Source organism: Melozone crissalis, unplaced genomic scaffold, assembly GCF_028551555.1.
Source record: "Melozone crissalis strain CALT ecotype California unplaced genomic scaffold, PUWL_Pcris_2 ptg000006l_1, whole genome shotgun sequence".
In the NCBI taxonomy this organism is placed as follows: Eukaryota; Metazoa; Chordata; class Aves; order Passeriformes; family Passerellidae; genus Melozone; species Melozone crissalis.
Window position 1 is genome coordinate 52,697,651 of NW_026535784.1, and position 13,627 is coordinate 52,711,277.

Here is a 13,627-nt window from a genome sequence, read left to right on the forward strand (position 1 = left end):
TAGCAATCCTTAATTTAATTTTACGGCTTTCCTCAATGTTACAAAATCCTCTGCCCATCCACATCCCTTGACAATGCTAGCACAGAAACTTCCTAGAAATCCCCTTGTACTGCTGTTTTTCCTGCTCCTCTCTACCTCATTTGCTCTACCCTCAACTGTCTCCTTGAAAATTGTACTCTCTATTGTTCAACTACTGCCAGCATCAACCTCGGTCTCCTTCTAAATTTAAAAACTTCACGCTTGGGGCAATTACCAAAGGCATAGCATGGGAGATGCTTGCAATACTCCCTTTTTATTTTACTGGGAGCAAAATCTTAAGCTTTAAAGGATCTGTTTATATCAATTTGTAGTAAACTTTGTTAATTACATAAATGGTACATATTTTAAAAAAATTAAAATAAATATATATCCATCACTGCATTCTGCTCTTAATATTTTGTACATAATATTAAATAAAGTGCAGTCTCTATTGAAATGTTTTTACTGTAAGGACTGAGCTGCATATGATCTAATACAATAATTTCAGAGATGGAAAAATGACATAACTGATCCAAACGGTTGTGAAAGCTGGCTCTGGTTTTAAACTCAGTTTTTCAAGTTCAATAATTTTCACTACCTTATACAATGCCTAGTGCTGGTTTTCATTAGGCAAACCCTCAAGTCCTTGACTAGGGTAAAAAACCAACGACAGCATCAAGTGCAATGGCCAGGAAATTCAGAACCTGCACACTTCTGCACCTGTGATTTATTCTTTCTGCTGCAGATGACAAACTGAGGAAAATCAAAGGAGCAAGAAAACACACAGCACATTAGTCATGCAGTGCATTTGCAAAATACTGTTGAAATATTGATGCTGTACTTTAAGGTACTAAAGTGTCTCCACACAGTATGTCTCAGCATCACTGAACTGTCTCAGTATCCCACATCACTGCAATTTTGCAACCAGGTAAGGTTGGAATGGTAAATAAGATAATTTGGGTAGATTTGTTAAAAATAGGAAATGATTTTGAAATTTCGGTCTTTTCATAAGTAGCTGCAGATTCAGAAATCTACAGAGAGACAATGTTAAACCTAAAAGCAAAAAATAAATCAAGACCTGTGGGGGAATTCCAGGGTTGGGTTGTCTCTCTGGGGCCTTTATGCCAGCACAAACCAATATCTAGAGGAGGAGCACGGCTTGAGTTTTAATATTCATCATCAATGCCATCAGCTGTGTTTTTGCCTTAAGGAGAAGTAAGAAGCCACCATGCATCTTCCTCAGGGGAAGGAATGGATAAGCAGTACAGCTTGCCACGAGGGATGCAGTTCTGGCTTCCAGCTGGGAGGAGGAGATGTGCTGGGAGCACGAGCCATGGCCCCAAAGGCAGCCCGTGTCCCACCGCTCCCACTGGTTTCCCACGTTGCGTGAGTGAGGATCCCTGCCATTCCGTGTCTTGGCTCCTGCCGGGTTTCTGTTGGCAGTGCTGAACTTGTAAATGCTTTTTATTCCTTCCTGAGCCTCTGAAAGTTTGCCAGCCAATGCCCTGACTTAATGTATGGGTGGAAGCAGATACCTGGGATGTTGTCACCAGTAGCCGGCGGACAGCAACTGCCTGAGCCCGTTAAAACCTGAGCAAAAAGGAGCATCCCCTGCCTTCCTCTGGAATTCAGGCATCTGACTTCTGCACTGCAAAGACAGAAAAATTCCTGCTTTTGAAAGGCTGGGCTCATTTCTTGTAGACATGAACTGTCACGCCACCTCTTTTCAAAAATGTTGAGGACTTTTCTTTAGTTCTATGATTAATTCATCCAGTAAGGGAAAAAGCAAAGGAAGTTGCAACTAACTGCCCTACCTTCCAGAACCATGCCTTAGAAATCCTGTTTAAGGCCGCTCCCTGCTGTAAAGAGTATTTTGCAGAGTTTCAGCCAGAATCCCTGAAAATAAGCTGGTGTTACAAACCATGGGGTTTTGTACATCCCTTGCTTTGTTCTTGCACCCATTCCAGCCAGCACTATTTTGTTTTCTGCTTTCAATTGTGTATGATTTTACCCATTTAATGCTCTGGACTTGGATTATCCACACATGTGCCTGCCTCAGGTTGAATTAGATTAGAAAATTTTAGCTAAAGTCTTTGGTTAAATCTTGAAGAGAAATTTTCTCCCTCCCTTGGGTTAAATAACCTTTTTTTTTGTTTTTTTCTTTTCTTTCAGGATTTCTGTTACTTTTGCAGAAGGAATCTGAAAAGTCTCAGAGCTCAGGGTTTGAATTAGGGACAGTCTTTTCCCACGTCTTAAGAAAATCTTCCCCATTAATATCTCTGTTCTCCCAAATCCCTAGATCCATTCAAGGTAAGGCTTCCTCAGTGACAATAAATGAAGAAAAACCTCCTAGAGTCTCTTACTACATAATCCTTACATCTCATCCAACCTGATCAAAGGAATCACATGGGAAAAATATTATGGGATAGTATAACTTAAGGGTTTTGTTAAGGATACAGTGTTCAAAGCATGCACCTGAAGGGCTTAAACTGTGATTTTGCAGACCACCTTAATTTTGGAATTTTGCAACTTCTTGAATTTCAGATTGCACAGCCTACAAACGTAACTGCAACACTTTTTGAATGTTATGCCATATGCAGCAGTCATTGTTTAAGAGTGTTTACCCTCAATACAAGCTATGTGGTGCAACATGTACCACGGTCTTCTAAAGATTTACTGTGGATTAAAACCAAAGCTGTATCTACAGAATATTAATTTTGATCACAGCCACTACATTACAAAAAGAGATGGATTAAAAAACTGCACATGCCACAACTTAAACAAACACAACACAAAACACCCTATTTTATGCCTCTTTTCAGGCTGTTTTTTAGGCATTTCAGTGACAGGCTGAGCAGCCATTTCCTTATCCCTCAGTTAAAATCTTCGTGTTCAGCTAAGCCCAATTAAATCAATGGAATATATGCTTGAATCATAAAGACAAACAGTACACTTAATTAGATAGGTAGCATGACTAAATGAAGGCAGACAAATATTTCCAGCCTTCCACAAGCTTAACAGGAAATCAAACCACATATGAGTAGGGAGGCATTTTGCACTGTATTTATACAATCAAAACTACATTTAACAGCTATTAACAATACAGATCCTCATTTGTTATTGGCCTTGTTTACAGGCCTTCAGAACAAGAAAGAAAACAAGATCATATATCATGGCCCTCCAGAAACATTACAACTTCCTTTTATTCACAGTAGTTAAGAGTAAACGGAAAATTCATTTAACATAAAACAAAGCCACATAATTCCACTAATGCCAACCTCTACTTTCACTCATTTTCATTGAGGAAAATGCTGAACCCTCTGGGGCACCAAGGGCCTGGTCAAGGACATTGCTTATTTTTTCTTGTAGAGAAACAGGAAATGACCTCTCCAGACACAATATGAAAAAATACCACGAAAATCTTAGCCAGGTGATAACAGAAATGAAACTCTCTCAAACCAGTAAAAGGAAAGGCATTGTAAAGCATCTCCTTTCATTCTGCATCAATTTATAAATGTCCTAAAATGCCAAGGGCAGTAAAACACTCAGAAAGTTTCACCAAGTAAACCTCAAGGAGGTCTAATAAACTCCATGGCACAGAAACAAAGGCCAGTGCTTATAATTACACAGCACATTTCCAAGTTCAAGGTACTCAAAAAGTAAAGGTAAGACCAGCCTTCAGGAATTTCAGAGCAAAGTTTCAAAGCACTTCATGAACAGCAATATGTATTGTATTTTGTATTACAGGAATGGCTTCTACATTGAACTGTATTGTACAATTCCAGTAAGTAATCTCTGGCCTTACCTCAAAACTGGGAAAAGCACTGCATCTCTTAACTTAGAATCACAAAACAGCAGCTTGGGAGGGACCCTGGAGGTCTCAAGTCCAACCCCCTGTTCTCTGCAGAGCTAATTTTGTCATTGGAGCAGGCTGCTTGGGGCTTTGCCCAGTGAAGGCTTGGACATCATCTGGGACTGAGACTCCAGGGCCTCTCTGGGCACCTGCTCGGCTGATTCTCCATCTCCTTAGGAAATGTCTTCTCCTGCTGACCAGGAGGAATTGTCTTGTTCCAAGCTTGGGATCACAAACTCTCATTCTTCCCCTGAACACCTCCATGAAGAGCCACACTTCATCCTTTCATTAGGAAGCTGAAGGGTGCAATTAAATCCACATTGTATCACCAGGTCCCTCACTGTCCCAGGCAGCCCTGACCACCTCGGCCATCCTCCACTGGCTCTCTGCCTGCTTCTCAACAACTTTACTTTGCCAGAGAGCCCTAAACTCAGACTCCAAATGCAACCTCAACCACCATTCTGAGTGGCAATGTGAGAAACTGGGAACAAATGCCTGCTGTGATGCCCAGTGAGTATGAAACACAAGCAAAGTGTGTGTGAAAGAAAACCCTTCACATTCCAGAGATGCGTCCATCACTGTTTCAGAGTGAACACCAAATGTCCTACTCTTTCACCTCCAGCAAAATTTCTGCCCTGATTAACTACTTCAAAAGGCCCTGTACCCCTCTAACATCTCCTGGCAATTTTTTTTTCTCTATTTATAAGCAATTGCCTTCTCTCTGCAATGAGCATATTGCCAAATACACAGGAGACCAGACCACTATCTCAATTACATATCTGGTTTGGGATGTTTTAATTTTGCACTTCTTTTTGCAACTGGATCCCTACCTCAACCTCAATATAATTCTACAGGCACTTATCTTCAAGGCTTGCAGCATAAAACTCTCAATTGATCTCAAATTCTTGAAGTAGCTTCTAGCTGCAGTAGAACAAGATGCACACACTTTTATTTGCAAGCAGGATTGATTTCTCTGTCCAATAAATTCTGACCCCCTGACTGACTTTCCTGAGATGAGGGAAAGCTGCTTTTGTGTTTGAACTGTTAGTCTACATTCCCCCAAGAGACCTAAACTCTTCAAAGTTCACATTTTCACTTACTTCTAGCTACAAATAGCTTTTTTTTTTTTTCCCTGTGACAATTCTCTAATGTTCAAGTCATAATGGAGGTGCTTTCAACATGGAAAATGGCTGACACTACATTTTCGGCCACATGAAGTAAATCACCAGTTCTCCCTCTTAAAAAAAATACCCAAACCAAACAATCCTTGTTTGATATTGCTCACTGCTTTGGGACCCATCTCATACTTATTAATTATTTAGGGATTCCTAAATCAAAGACAGACTATTAAGATAGACAGCGACAAAGCATCTTTTCCAAGAAAAAGATTTCAGAATGCATCAGGGGATTAAGTGGTAAGTTATTTTTTTGTTAATTCTATTCCTGTTTTGTGTTGTTGTTTTTTTTTTTTTTCCCAAGTGCACCCATATCCTATTGATTATGTCTCCTTTTTACCTCTAAAAAAAACCCCTCAACTTTCTGGGATAAGCAAATTATGCAAGCCCTCGTTTGACTGCCTGTGCATTCACTTAGATTTTTGACTTTACTGTCTTGTAATAAACACTAGGAGAATGGAACAGAAATTAAATTATAGTCATCAAAAGCAAAGCACTAAACACACACAAACATAAAATATGAAGGAACACATACTCAGACAGAATGGTTGATCCTTCTTTTTGTCTGAATGCATCATAAAAGAAGTTATGTTTCATTACTGAAAAAACATTTTGGCTTCTTTCACGGTCGCAAAGAAGGGTAATTAAGACTGTCAAGAAAACACATTGAACAGCTGTATATTGTTAACAAAAGCACCATTATATGACTGCTCTGAAAAACCCCAGTAATTTAAACATTCACATTTCCTAGAAGTTGGATATTTTTCCAAGCTCCAGTAGATACCAAAAAATGTTCTTTTCTATAAATTGTGGTTGTGTATCAGTCACATTTCAAACCAGTGGGATGGCCCCAGTTTGAGAACACATCCCCATACATAAGGAGAAGTGGACAGCAGTAATCAAAGCTTTGGCAATTGAAATGTGAGTCACTGAAAAAAATTAAAACTTCAGCTGCTTTTTAAGCCACAATTAGCTGAAATTTTGTTAGACTGCGAGTATGCCTGGAAAACCAAATAAAGACAGCAATCCTTCCAGCCTGCACTGAAAAGGGCCGTTAAGGAATACTTACTCATCGAAGATCAGGTCTGGAGCAAAATAGAGGAACTGGCTGTTTGTATGTTTGTACGACCTCCAACTCAAGGCAAACGATGACAGACACATCCATGAATACTGAATTAAAGTAATTTGGTCCTCGAGAGGCAAGTTTCTAAATCCTAGAGATCAAACCAGAAAATATCCATGAACTACAAGGGCTGGTCAAACCATCACCAAACACATAGCTTAGTACTCTTCCAGTATTCACTCCCAATTCAGAAAAACACTCCCAATTCAGAAAAAATAAAACTGCAATTTTTCATTCCAGTGACAAAACATGTTTTCTTCTTAAGAGGCTATTACTGAAAATGAAAGCTTTTTAAACATCAATCACAGACATTTGAAACAAACTTTACATAAAATAAGAAAAAAACCCAACTATTTTCTCTCAGAGGTTCATCTCTCACACCCCCCAGTTGCCGGTTTTCTCAACACAGTCCATGGATTAACAACGCAATTTGCCAAGCAAATACTTCTCTGAACTACAAGAAACAGTGAAGTGACATCTCAGCAGATGAGTCACGGTCCTACCTGGAAGTATCTTTGCCCACTTCACCACCTGAATCATCTGCTTGCCGGCCAGGCGGTTTAGGGTGGAGAGCAGGTACTCCGCCGTGTCCGGCTTGGAGCTGTCGTATCCTGCGTACACGATCTCCGGCTCAATGCTTTCAAGGATCTTCACAGGAGAGGGAGTAAGTGCTGGTGAGATAGCAGACATGTGGGGGACAAGTGCAGTGTTGACAGAGGGCTCGGTCACGGGCGCGATGTACGTCGTCCCTTCCTCAGGGCTCTGCGGGGGCGGCTGCTGCCGCTGCTGGGGCTGCTCCTCGTGCATCCCTTTCAATTTCCCCAACTTTTTGGACTTCCGGGCTGTGAACGTGAGCAATGAGAAAACCAAGTCAGTACAGAAAGCCAGCAAAACCCTGGGCTTCTGGGCTTTATACAGGAAATGAAAGCCAAAGTGTAATCTCAAAGCTCTTCAGTGAAACAGGCGCAGGACCTTAAGAAATACCTCACTGCTGGCAGCATCGTCACACTGGAAAAAGGACCAAAAGACACCTCTAAGCTCATTTTCACTGCTTTACTGGATGTTTTTATACATGACAGAATGTCCAGTATCTGCCTCCATACAGATATGCATAAGACATCCTAGTTACTGTGGTCAGTGCCAACTAAACATTTCAGAACTGTAATCACTTATCACCTACAAGACTGCAATTCATGATCTGCATTGCATTGGTCATCAAAAGAAATGTGCACAATATTAGCAGACCCAGAGCCCTCCTAAGCTTTTGCCTCAACTCGAAATGTAGTCAATCCATTTTGAACAGCTCAAGTTAGTCAAGTCCCCTTTCCTTTTGCTGCTTTGATATGATATAACAGCTTTACCCATTTCTCTTGAATATTTAAAGCTTAAATATTTATCCACTTAAAGAAGAAAAACTGAACTTCATGTAACACCTTTCTCACTGCTATCAACATGCCTCTGATGATTTGCCTTCCCTTTTCTTTTAATTTCCTTTTTTTTTCCTTAATTCTACCCACCCTACTTTTCTTTACTAAGTACTCTTAGAAGCCAGCAATGCTGCAGTGCTTTGACTCCTTGAAGAGAGGCCAGCCATTCTCTGTGGGATGCATTCCCAACTTTGCCATAGCATGAGGAAAGAATTGGAATTAAAAATCAAGACAATTCTGTTAAAAAACCACACACAAAGAACCAAACCAAAAACTCATCATCACCCTTTTTGCAATAGGGAAACGTAACAACAACAACAAATAATCTTTAAAATCAATAAATAATGAACTACGTTTAAGTGTTTGCAGATGTTTCAGGGTAACTTCTCTCAAATGAAATCTTTGTTATTTATCTGGACACAGGTAAAACCCTTGTCTGGACTTTTATCTTCCTCTCTTGATTCTTACAACATTCCTTTTACTGGCATCAGTAAATACAAGCCTATCTCTCTCATACTTGGAATACTATTGCAAATAGCCCCTTCCTAGTCCATATCCTTTCCCAAGTTTACCTCCTCAAGTTTCTTCCCATCATCAATTCCCCTCCCCTATCTTTCCTTAAATATAACCCCTTTTCTTCAGTTCCAGGATCCTTTCTGGACAACTTCCACCTCTCCAAACTGTTCACTTCCACTCTAGCTCAGCATGCCACGCCACCTCCTCCTGGGATGTTTCCAAAGCTTGCTCTGTGCTCTTGTTCCTGCTCCTCTTATTTACAGTGCAGGAATCTCCCCAGTGAGACCCCCAGAACCACCTCATTATTCTGCTACAAACCAATGTTTTAAGAACCCCCCTTCAGAGCAGAGCTGCTGCTGCCCTCAGACCATTTCTGGTGACAGCAGCCATGAATGTGCCGCTGTTTCCTGGACACTGGGGCTGCTTACCCAGAGCCAGTGGCTGGGAATGAGCGGGGCAGGATACAGATGCCCAGGGGCCATGACAATGCACACCCAAGTGCAACAATAGTCCCTTGTTTTCAACACTTCCTTGCTCAGACAGTACCTTGAACTCAGAGGACATGGTTCATCCCAAGATTCAACAGAAAAAGTTATTTATTAGGGTAAACATGAGGCACTGCTACAGAAAACAGTGATGTTACTACTCAAATGTAAGATCTTGAAGGTGGTCAAAGAGATGCTCCTTGACTAAGGCGTTCAAAAGGTAAAAATAAAATTTCCTGCTACTGCAGCACATCCTGCATGGAGCAGGGAGTCCAAAATCCCAACATCAGTTTGCAGTCATTTCCATCACACCATGAAGGATCTTCCTGGCTGATCTCAGTGCAAACAACCCTCAGAGAGCCTACAGAGAACTTCAGAGATCTTTGTTTAACTTTTATCACTTTCGCTTCTGAGAGCTGGAGGAAATTAGGTGAAGGAAATTAATTTCATTGATTCATTTCAGGATGTATGTCTCTGCTTTTGAGAATTCCTTATTTCCTCCATGCCTGTAGACGTACAGACCAAGTGAGGCAAGTTGAATTTTTTTAATAAAAGAATTGAATATGCAAATAAAAATGTACTGCTCCTAATAAAATTTAAAGTTCTTTTGTTGAGCTAATCACATCTATGCAAAAACCTCCTAATGACCAAAAGCATTAGCACAGGCTACACAGGAATAGCTGTCCATTTGAAGTTAAAAGGAAGAGGTGACACAAGTATCTGTCAGCAAAGGTTTCACTGCAGCTTAATCTGTCTCAAGACACAAGAATTGTGAGAAGATCCTTCTATAAGTCTGTTCAAATCCTATTTCTTACTTTGCTATTATGAAATTCTTAAAAGAACTCATTCAAGCAATGAAGCACAACTGAAGGATTTTTTTATCCTCTGGTGCATTAAGCTACATGGATGCAACATCCATTCTTCAAGATGTCATTTTCAACTCTAGTACCCAAAATTCCATTTTACAAAGCAGCAGCTGATCATTTTGTTAAACAAGTATTTTCCTCACTCTGCAAAATAAACCAGAGGGAGTTATAGGCAAAGCAGGCAACCCTGAAAAGTTCAACCCAGAAAAGGAAATGAAAATGCAGTTGTTCCCCATGTGGTGCAGTTGCACCTACATGAGGATGTCCTGGTGAAATCACTGTGAGCACTAAATATAGTTTGCATTTATCTTAGAAAGACAAAGCTAGACTTACAGATTTTTCAACAAAATAAATCCCAAAAGTGAAGTACCGATGAGCAAGCTCAGCTGAATGTCTGATAATGAGTTAACAGAGCCACTGGACACTGAAAACACAGTTTAAAAATAAGCCTGAAGAGACAGAGATTACTGCTTGCTGCTACTATTCATTAAGTTTTTCAGGCACTATGGTTTTTTCTGTTATCAAAACAGGACTAAAAAAAGAGAACTCTACACATTTTTCATGTTTACAGAGGCAAAAAAATGCATTTGCACCATAATTACACCAGAATAAAAAAAAGTGTTGGTTTACCAACTCCATCAAGTATCTTGCAGCACAGATAACTGATAACATACTTAAGACATAAGTTTGTATGTTCTATTCTCCAATAGTTTTTTTAATAAAAGAAAAAAAACCCATTCTTCCACGTATAAAACTGGCATAAAAATGTGTTTTAGTTTCATTTTCTTCCATTATAATGCCTTTAAAATGAAGCTGAGAAAAACATTACTGCTTGACAGTCATGTTTACAGTGAAGAAAACTGTATTTTTCATTTGGCTCCATGCCAGCGCTGTAGCTCAACTGGTTTGGTAACTCCCACGGAAACCAACAAGTAAAGATTAAATACAAACTGAGCAGTACACACTCCAAGGCGCTCTTTAAAAGCTGTTTTTCACATCTGCTCTCTCACTCCAACACCAGCTACAAAACCAACTAACCCACCTCTGAAATACAGAGTAAAAGCCACACTCATCAGGATTACTCCCTGAAAACGCTCAAGAAATCCCTGGCTGTGCACACTGACCAGGGGATGGAGCCAGCATGGGGCATTTCCAGTGACAGAGCTGACGCCTGAAGCCTGTCTGGGGCTAGGACAAGGGTTTCATCCAGATGGCTGTGTAGCAGCGAGTGCAGGACTTCTTGCCCTCCTGTTCAGCGTTATTGCAGCCAGAATATCGTATTATAATTCTCCTGTTTTTCAATCACCTCAGACAGAGCAATAGGTGAAGAAAAACAAACAATAGAGAAAGACACTGCAGATATACCAGAGGTTAAAATCTCAAATATCTGTCATGACTTTTGTTGAGTATTTTAGATGGTCCTTATGCTCCAATTAAAAGAAATAAGATGCAACATTTGAAAAGTCACAAACTTGGATTTTAAAAAGGCACTTCCAACAGCCATTCTCTGTAGCTCTAACAATAAATTGTGGAACAAATAAGATTCAAGTCAGCTGGACAGCTGGTTCCTTACTATTGAACCCTCACATGGAAGTCTCCTTTCTTGAGGATGAAACAGAGATCCTGCCATCTCAGGGTGGGAGTTTTTGTGCCATCTGTGAAATGCTGAGTAGGTTTCTAGTCATCTGCAACAGGGAATGCTACTCTAGGTCCAATAACAGGATATTTATCTGGATATGGCCCTATTGTAAAGCGACTTTGGAATACAAATTAACATGAACATCAGCTACAAATTATAGCATTCCTTATTTTTAAGGGTAAAGCTTGAGGGTTTAGGGTAGCCACAAGGTAGGTAAACTACCACACTATCTTTTCAAAAATATCATAGTAAACTTACACAAGTTTGGTATAGAGGGAGATAATACGTGTAGATTGTACATTATATACTTCCTTTGTATATAAGGAAGGAATATACACAAATTAAGTTGTGGACTCCAACACCCAACCACTATTTTTCATAGGCTCAAAATTAATAATTTTCATCACATTACTGTTAAAAAAAGGGGATCCAGAAACATCGAAGAACAAAATGTTTTTAACAGATAAGCCCCCATAAATATTATGATTTCTAAGAGAGTAGTATCTTGTTTGTAGAATTGTACTAGTGTTCAAATTTAGAAGATGAACAATGTAAAAAGCTCTGCAGATTCACTCACTTCCAGTACTCTGAAAGTAAAAAAAGTAAGCCAAGTCTGAAGTTTAGAAAATAAGCTGTAGTTCTATGTAGGGTGAATCACAAGACTTGAGATGACAATCCCCTGGAATATAAATTTATTTTTTCTTAAAGATGATATTCAGAGCTTGTCTTGATGTCCATCAGAAAATCATTTACTGTTTGTATACCTAAAGTCACAATTCAGATGACTAAGACTTTTATTTAATCACATCTGTAAAGCTCTGCCAGAGCCAGGACCAAGCTGATCCTGACCCAAGAGATCTTTATTATATTCTATGCATGTTTGAACCCACAGGAGATATCAAAAGCACATTATAAAAACATATGCTACCTCTAGTAAAGCCTCTCAGTGGAGAGAGAGGGGAAATCATAACGGACACAGCAGAGGACACAAAAAGTGGTGGATGTTTAAAAAAGATAGAGAAGAGAAAGCAGCAATTGGAGTAAATACACAAAATATAAAAGACAAGGCAGGGGAGGTGCAAATCACTATAAGCACTTCAGACAAGGTATAATTTGGGATTATTTCTAAGTGTGTGCTGTACCACTAGCGGTCTAGGCAGCCTGAGGGTAGACAATATGCTGCAAAACAAACTCACTTGTGGCCACCTGTAACTCTGTACCCCAGCCAGTGCACACCTGCATTTCCAACACTTGGGCTCCTCCCCTGAGCTCCAGTGCCCGAGCTGCACACCTGAGCTCCAACCATCCCCTCCAGCCCAGCCTCCACAGCTGCCAGCGTTCTCCCTCCCAGCCCATGCCAAATGCTTCAGCATTTCCCGCACACCCTGCACTGCCACCTCCTTCTGCTCTCCAAAAACAACCTCCAGCATCTTGCTGCACCACAGTTACCAAAGGCGCCAGTTCTCCCCTCCAGGCAGCTCTGACTCAAGGCAGATTCTTCTCTAAGCCCTCGCTCAGCGCCTCCACCTTTGTACAGATAAATGCTCCATCAAAATGCCACTCTTCTCTCCTCTGAATCTTTTCATCGTGTTTGCCTGGTGACTTTGCCTCACTTACTTCAATGAGCTGACATCTGTTCTCATTAGCTATTTTACTGCTACCACAAATAGTGTTTTCCCTTCCCCCAAATCTGTTGTATCTTGACATGAAAATTTTGAGCTATCTTGGTACAGACGTTTTTTCACTTAGTTGTCTAGCACAATGGGAATAAGATTTTGCTGAGAATTTTCTAGACAATAATACAGACTTCATATATACACAGACACATATGCCTGGGAATGCATGGAATAAAGTGAAAAGCAGTAATACAAATGAGATCCTACAGCATTATACAATTTTCCCTACAAAGTGCACTCAAGCACACTTATTTTCTTCCAAAAACACAGAAGGAACAACCAAGATAGGACCCCAAAGCTTTCATAAAACCCATTGTCCACTTTGGGAAGCAAACCACTGATTTTCAGATAGATCCAGAAGACGAAGAACCTCTAAATGTGACCCCAAGTGTTAGAATCACAGAATATCCTGAGCTGGAAGGAGCCCACAAGGATCCACGAGTCCAACTCCTGTTGTGCCATGTGTGAGAGGAAGGATCAGGTACAAATCTGGAGGCCCACAGGCAAGCAGATGAGTCACTGCTTTAACTGGAGAGACCAAGGGGAGGAAGCAAACGAAAAGCAACTACTGAAGCAGGGACAACTTGTACAGGGACTTAAAAGGAGAGCACAAAATTACTTTATCATGTAAGACACATTGCCAAAAGGACTTGACTCTTGCAGAGCAGAGGCCTTTCAAGGGTGATTTCTGCAGTAGTGTTTGGGATATGCTGAAGAGACCCAGTAGTCTGTCTAAATACGCAAAGAAAGCAAGACTGCAGCTGGTAAGGAAGAAAACAAACGTCCTGGCTTCACATGGCAAAATAAATTTTAAAATCTGTTTCTGACAGCTGTGACCCAGAGGAGAAA

At 40.4% G+C, this 13,627-nt stretch overlaps 1 protein-coding gene across 6 annotated transcripts in view; it reads right to left on the reverse strand.

The window, feature by feature from the left end:
* Nucleotides 1-13,627, reverse strand: part of NR3C2 (nuclear receptor subfamily 3 group C member 2) — a 188,960-nt gene that overhangs the window by 24,269 nt on the left and 151,064 nt on the right. For 5 of the 6 annotated variants that reach the window (XM_054292668.1, XM_054292694.1, XM_054292679.1 and 2 more), the window contains 2 exons: nucleotides 6,673-7,011; nucleotides 6,116-6,260 (listed from right to left, as the gene is read on the reverse strand). In XM_054292668.1, the coding sequence (XP_054148643.1) occupies nucleotides 6,116-6,260; nucleotides 6,673-7,011 (484 nt within the window). Of the gene's footprint in view, nucleotides 1-6,111; nucleotides 6,261-6,672; nucleotides 7,012-13,627 lie in introns of those variants that run through there. The other variant, XM_054292700.1, reaches the window with a different exon arrangement.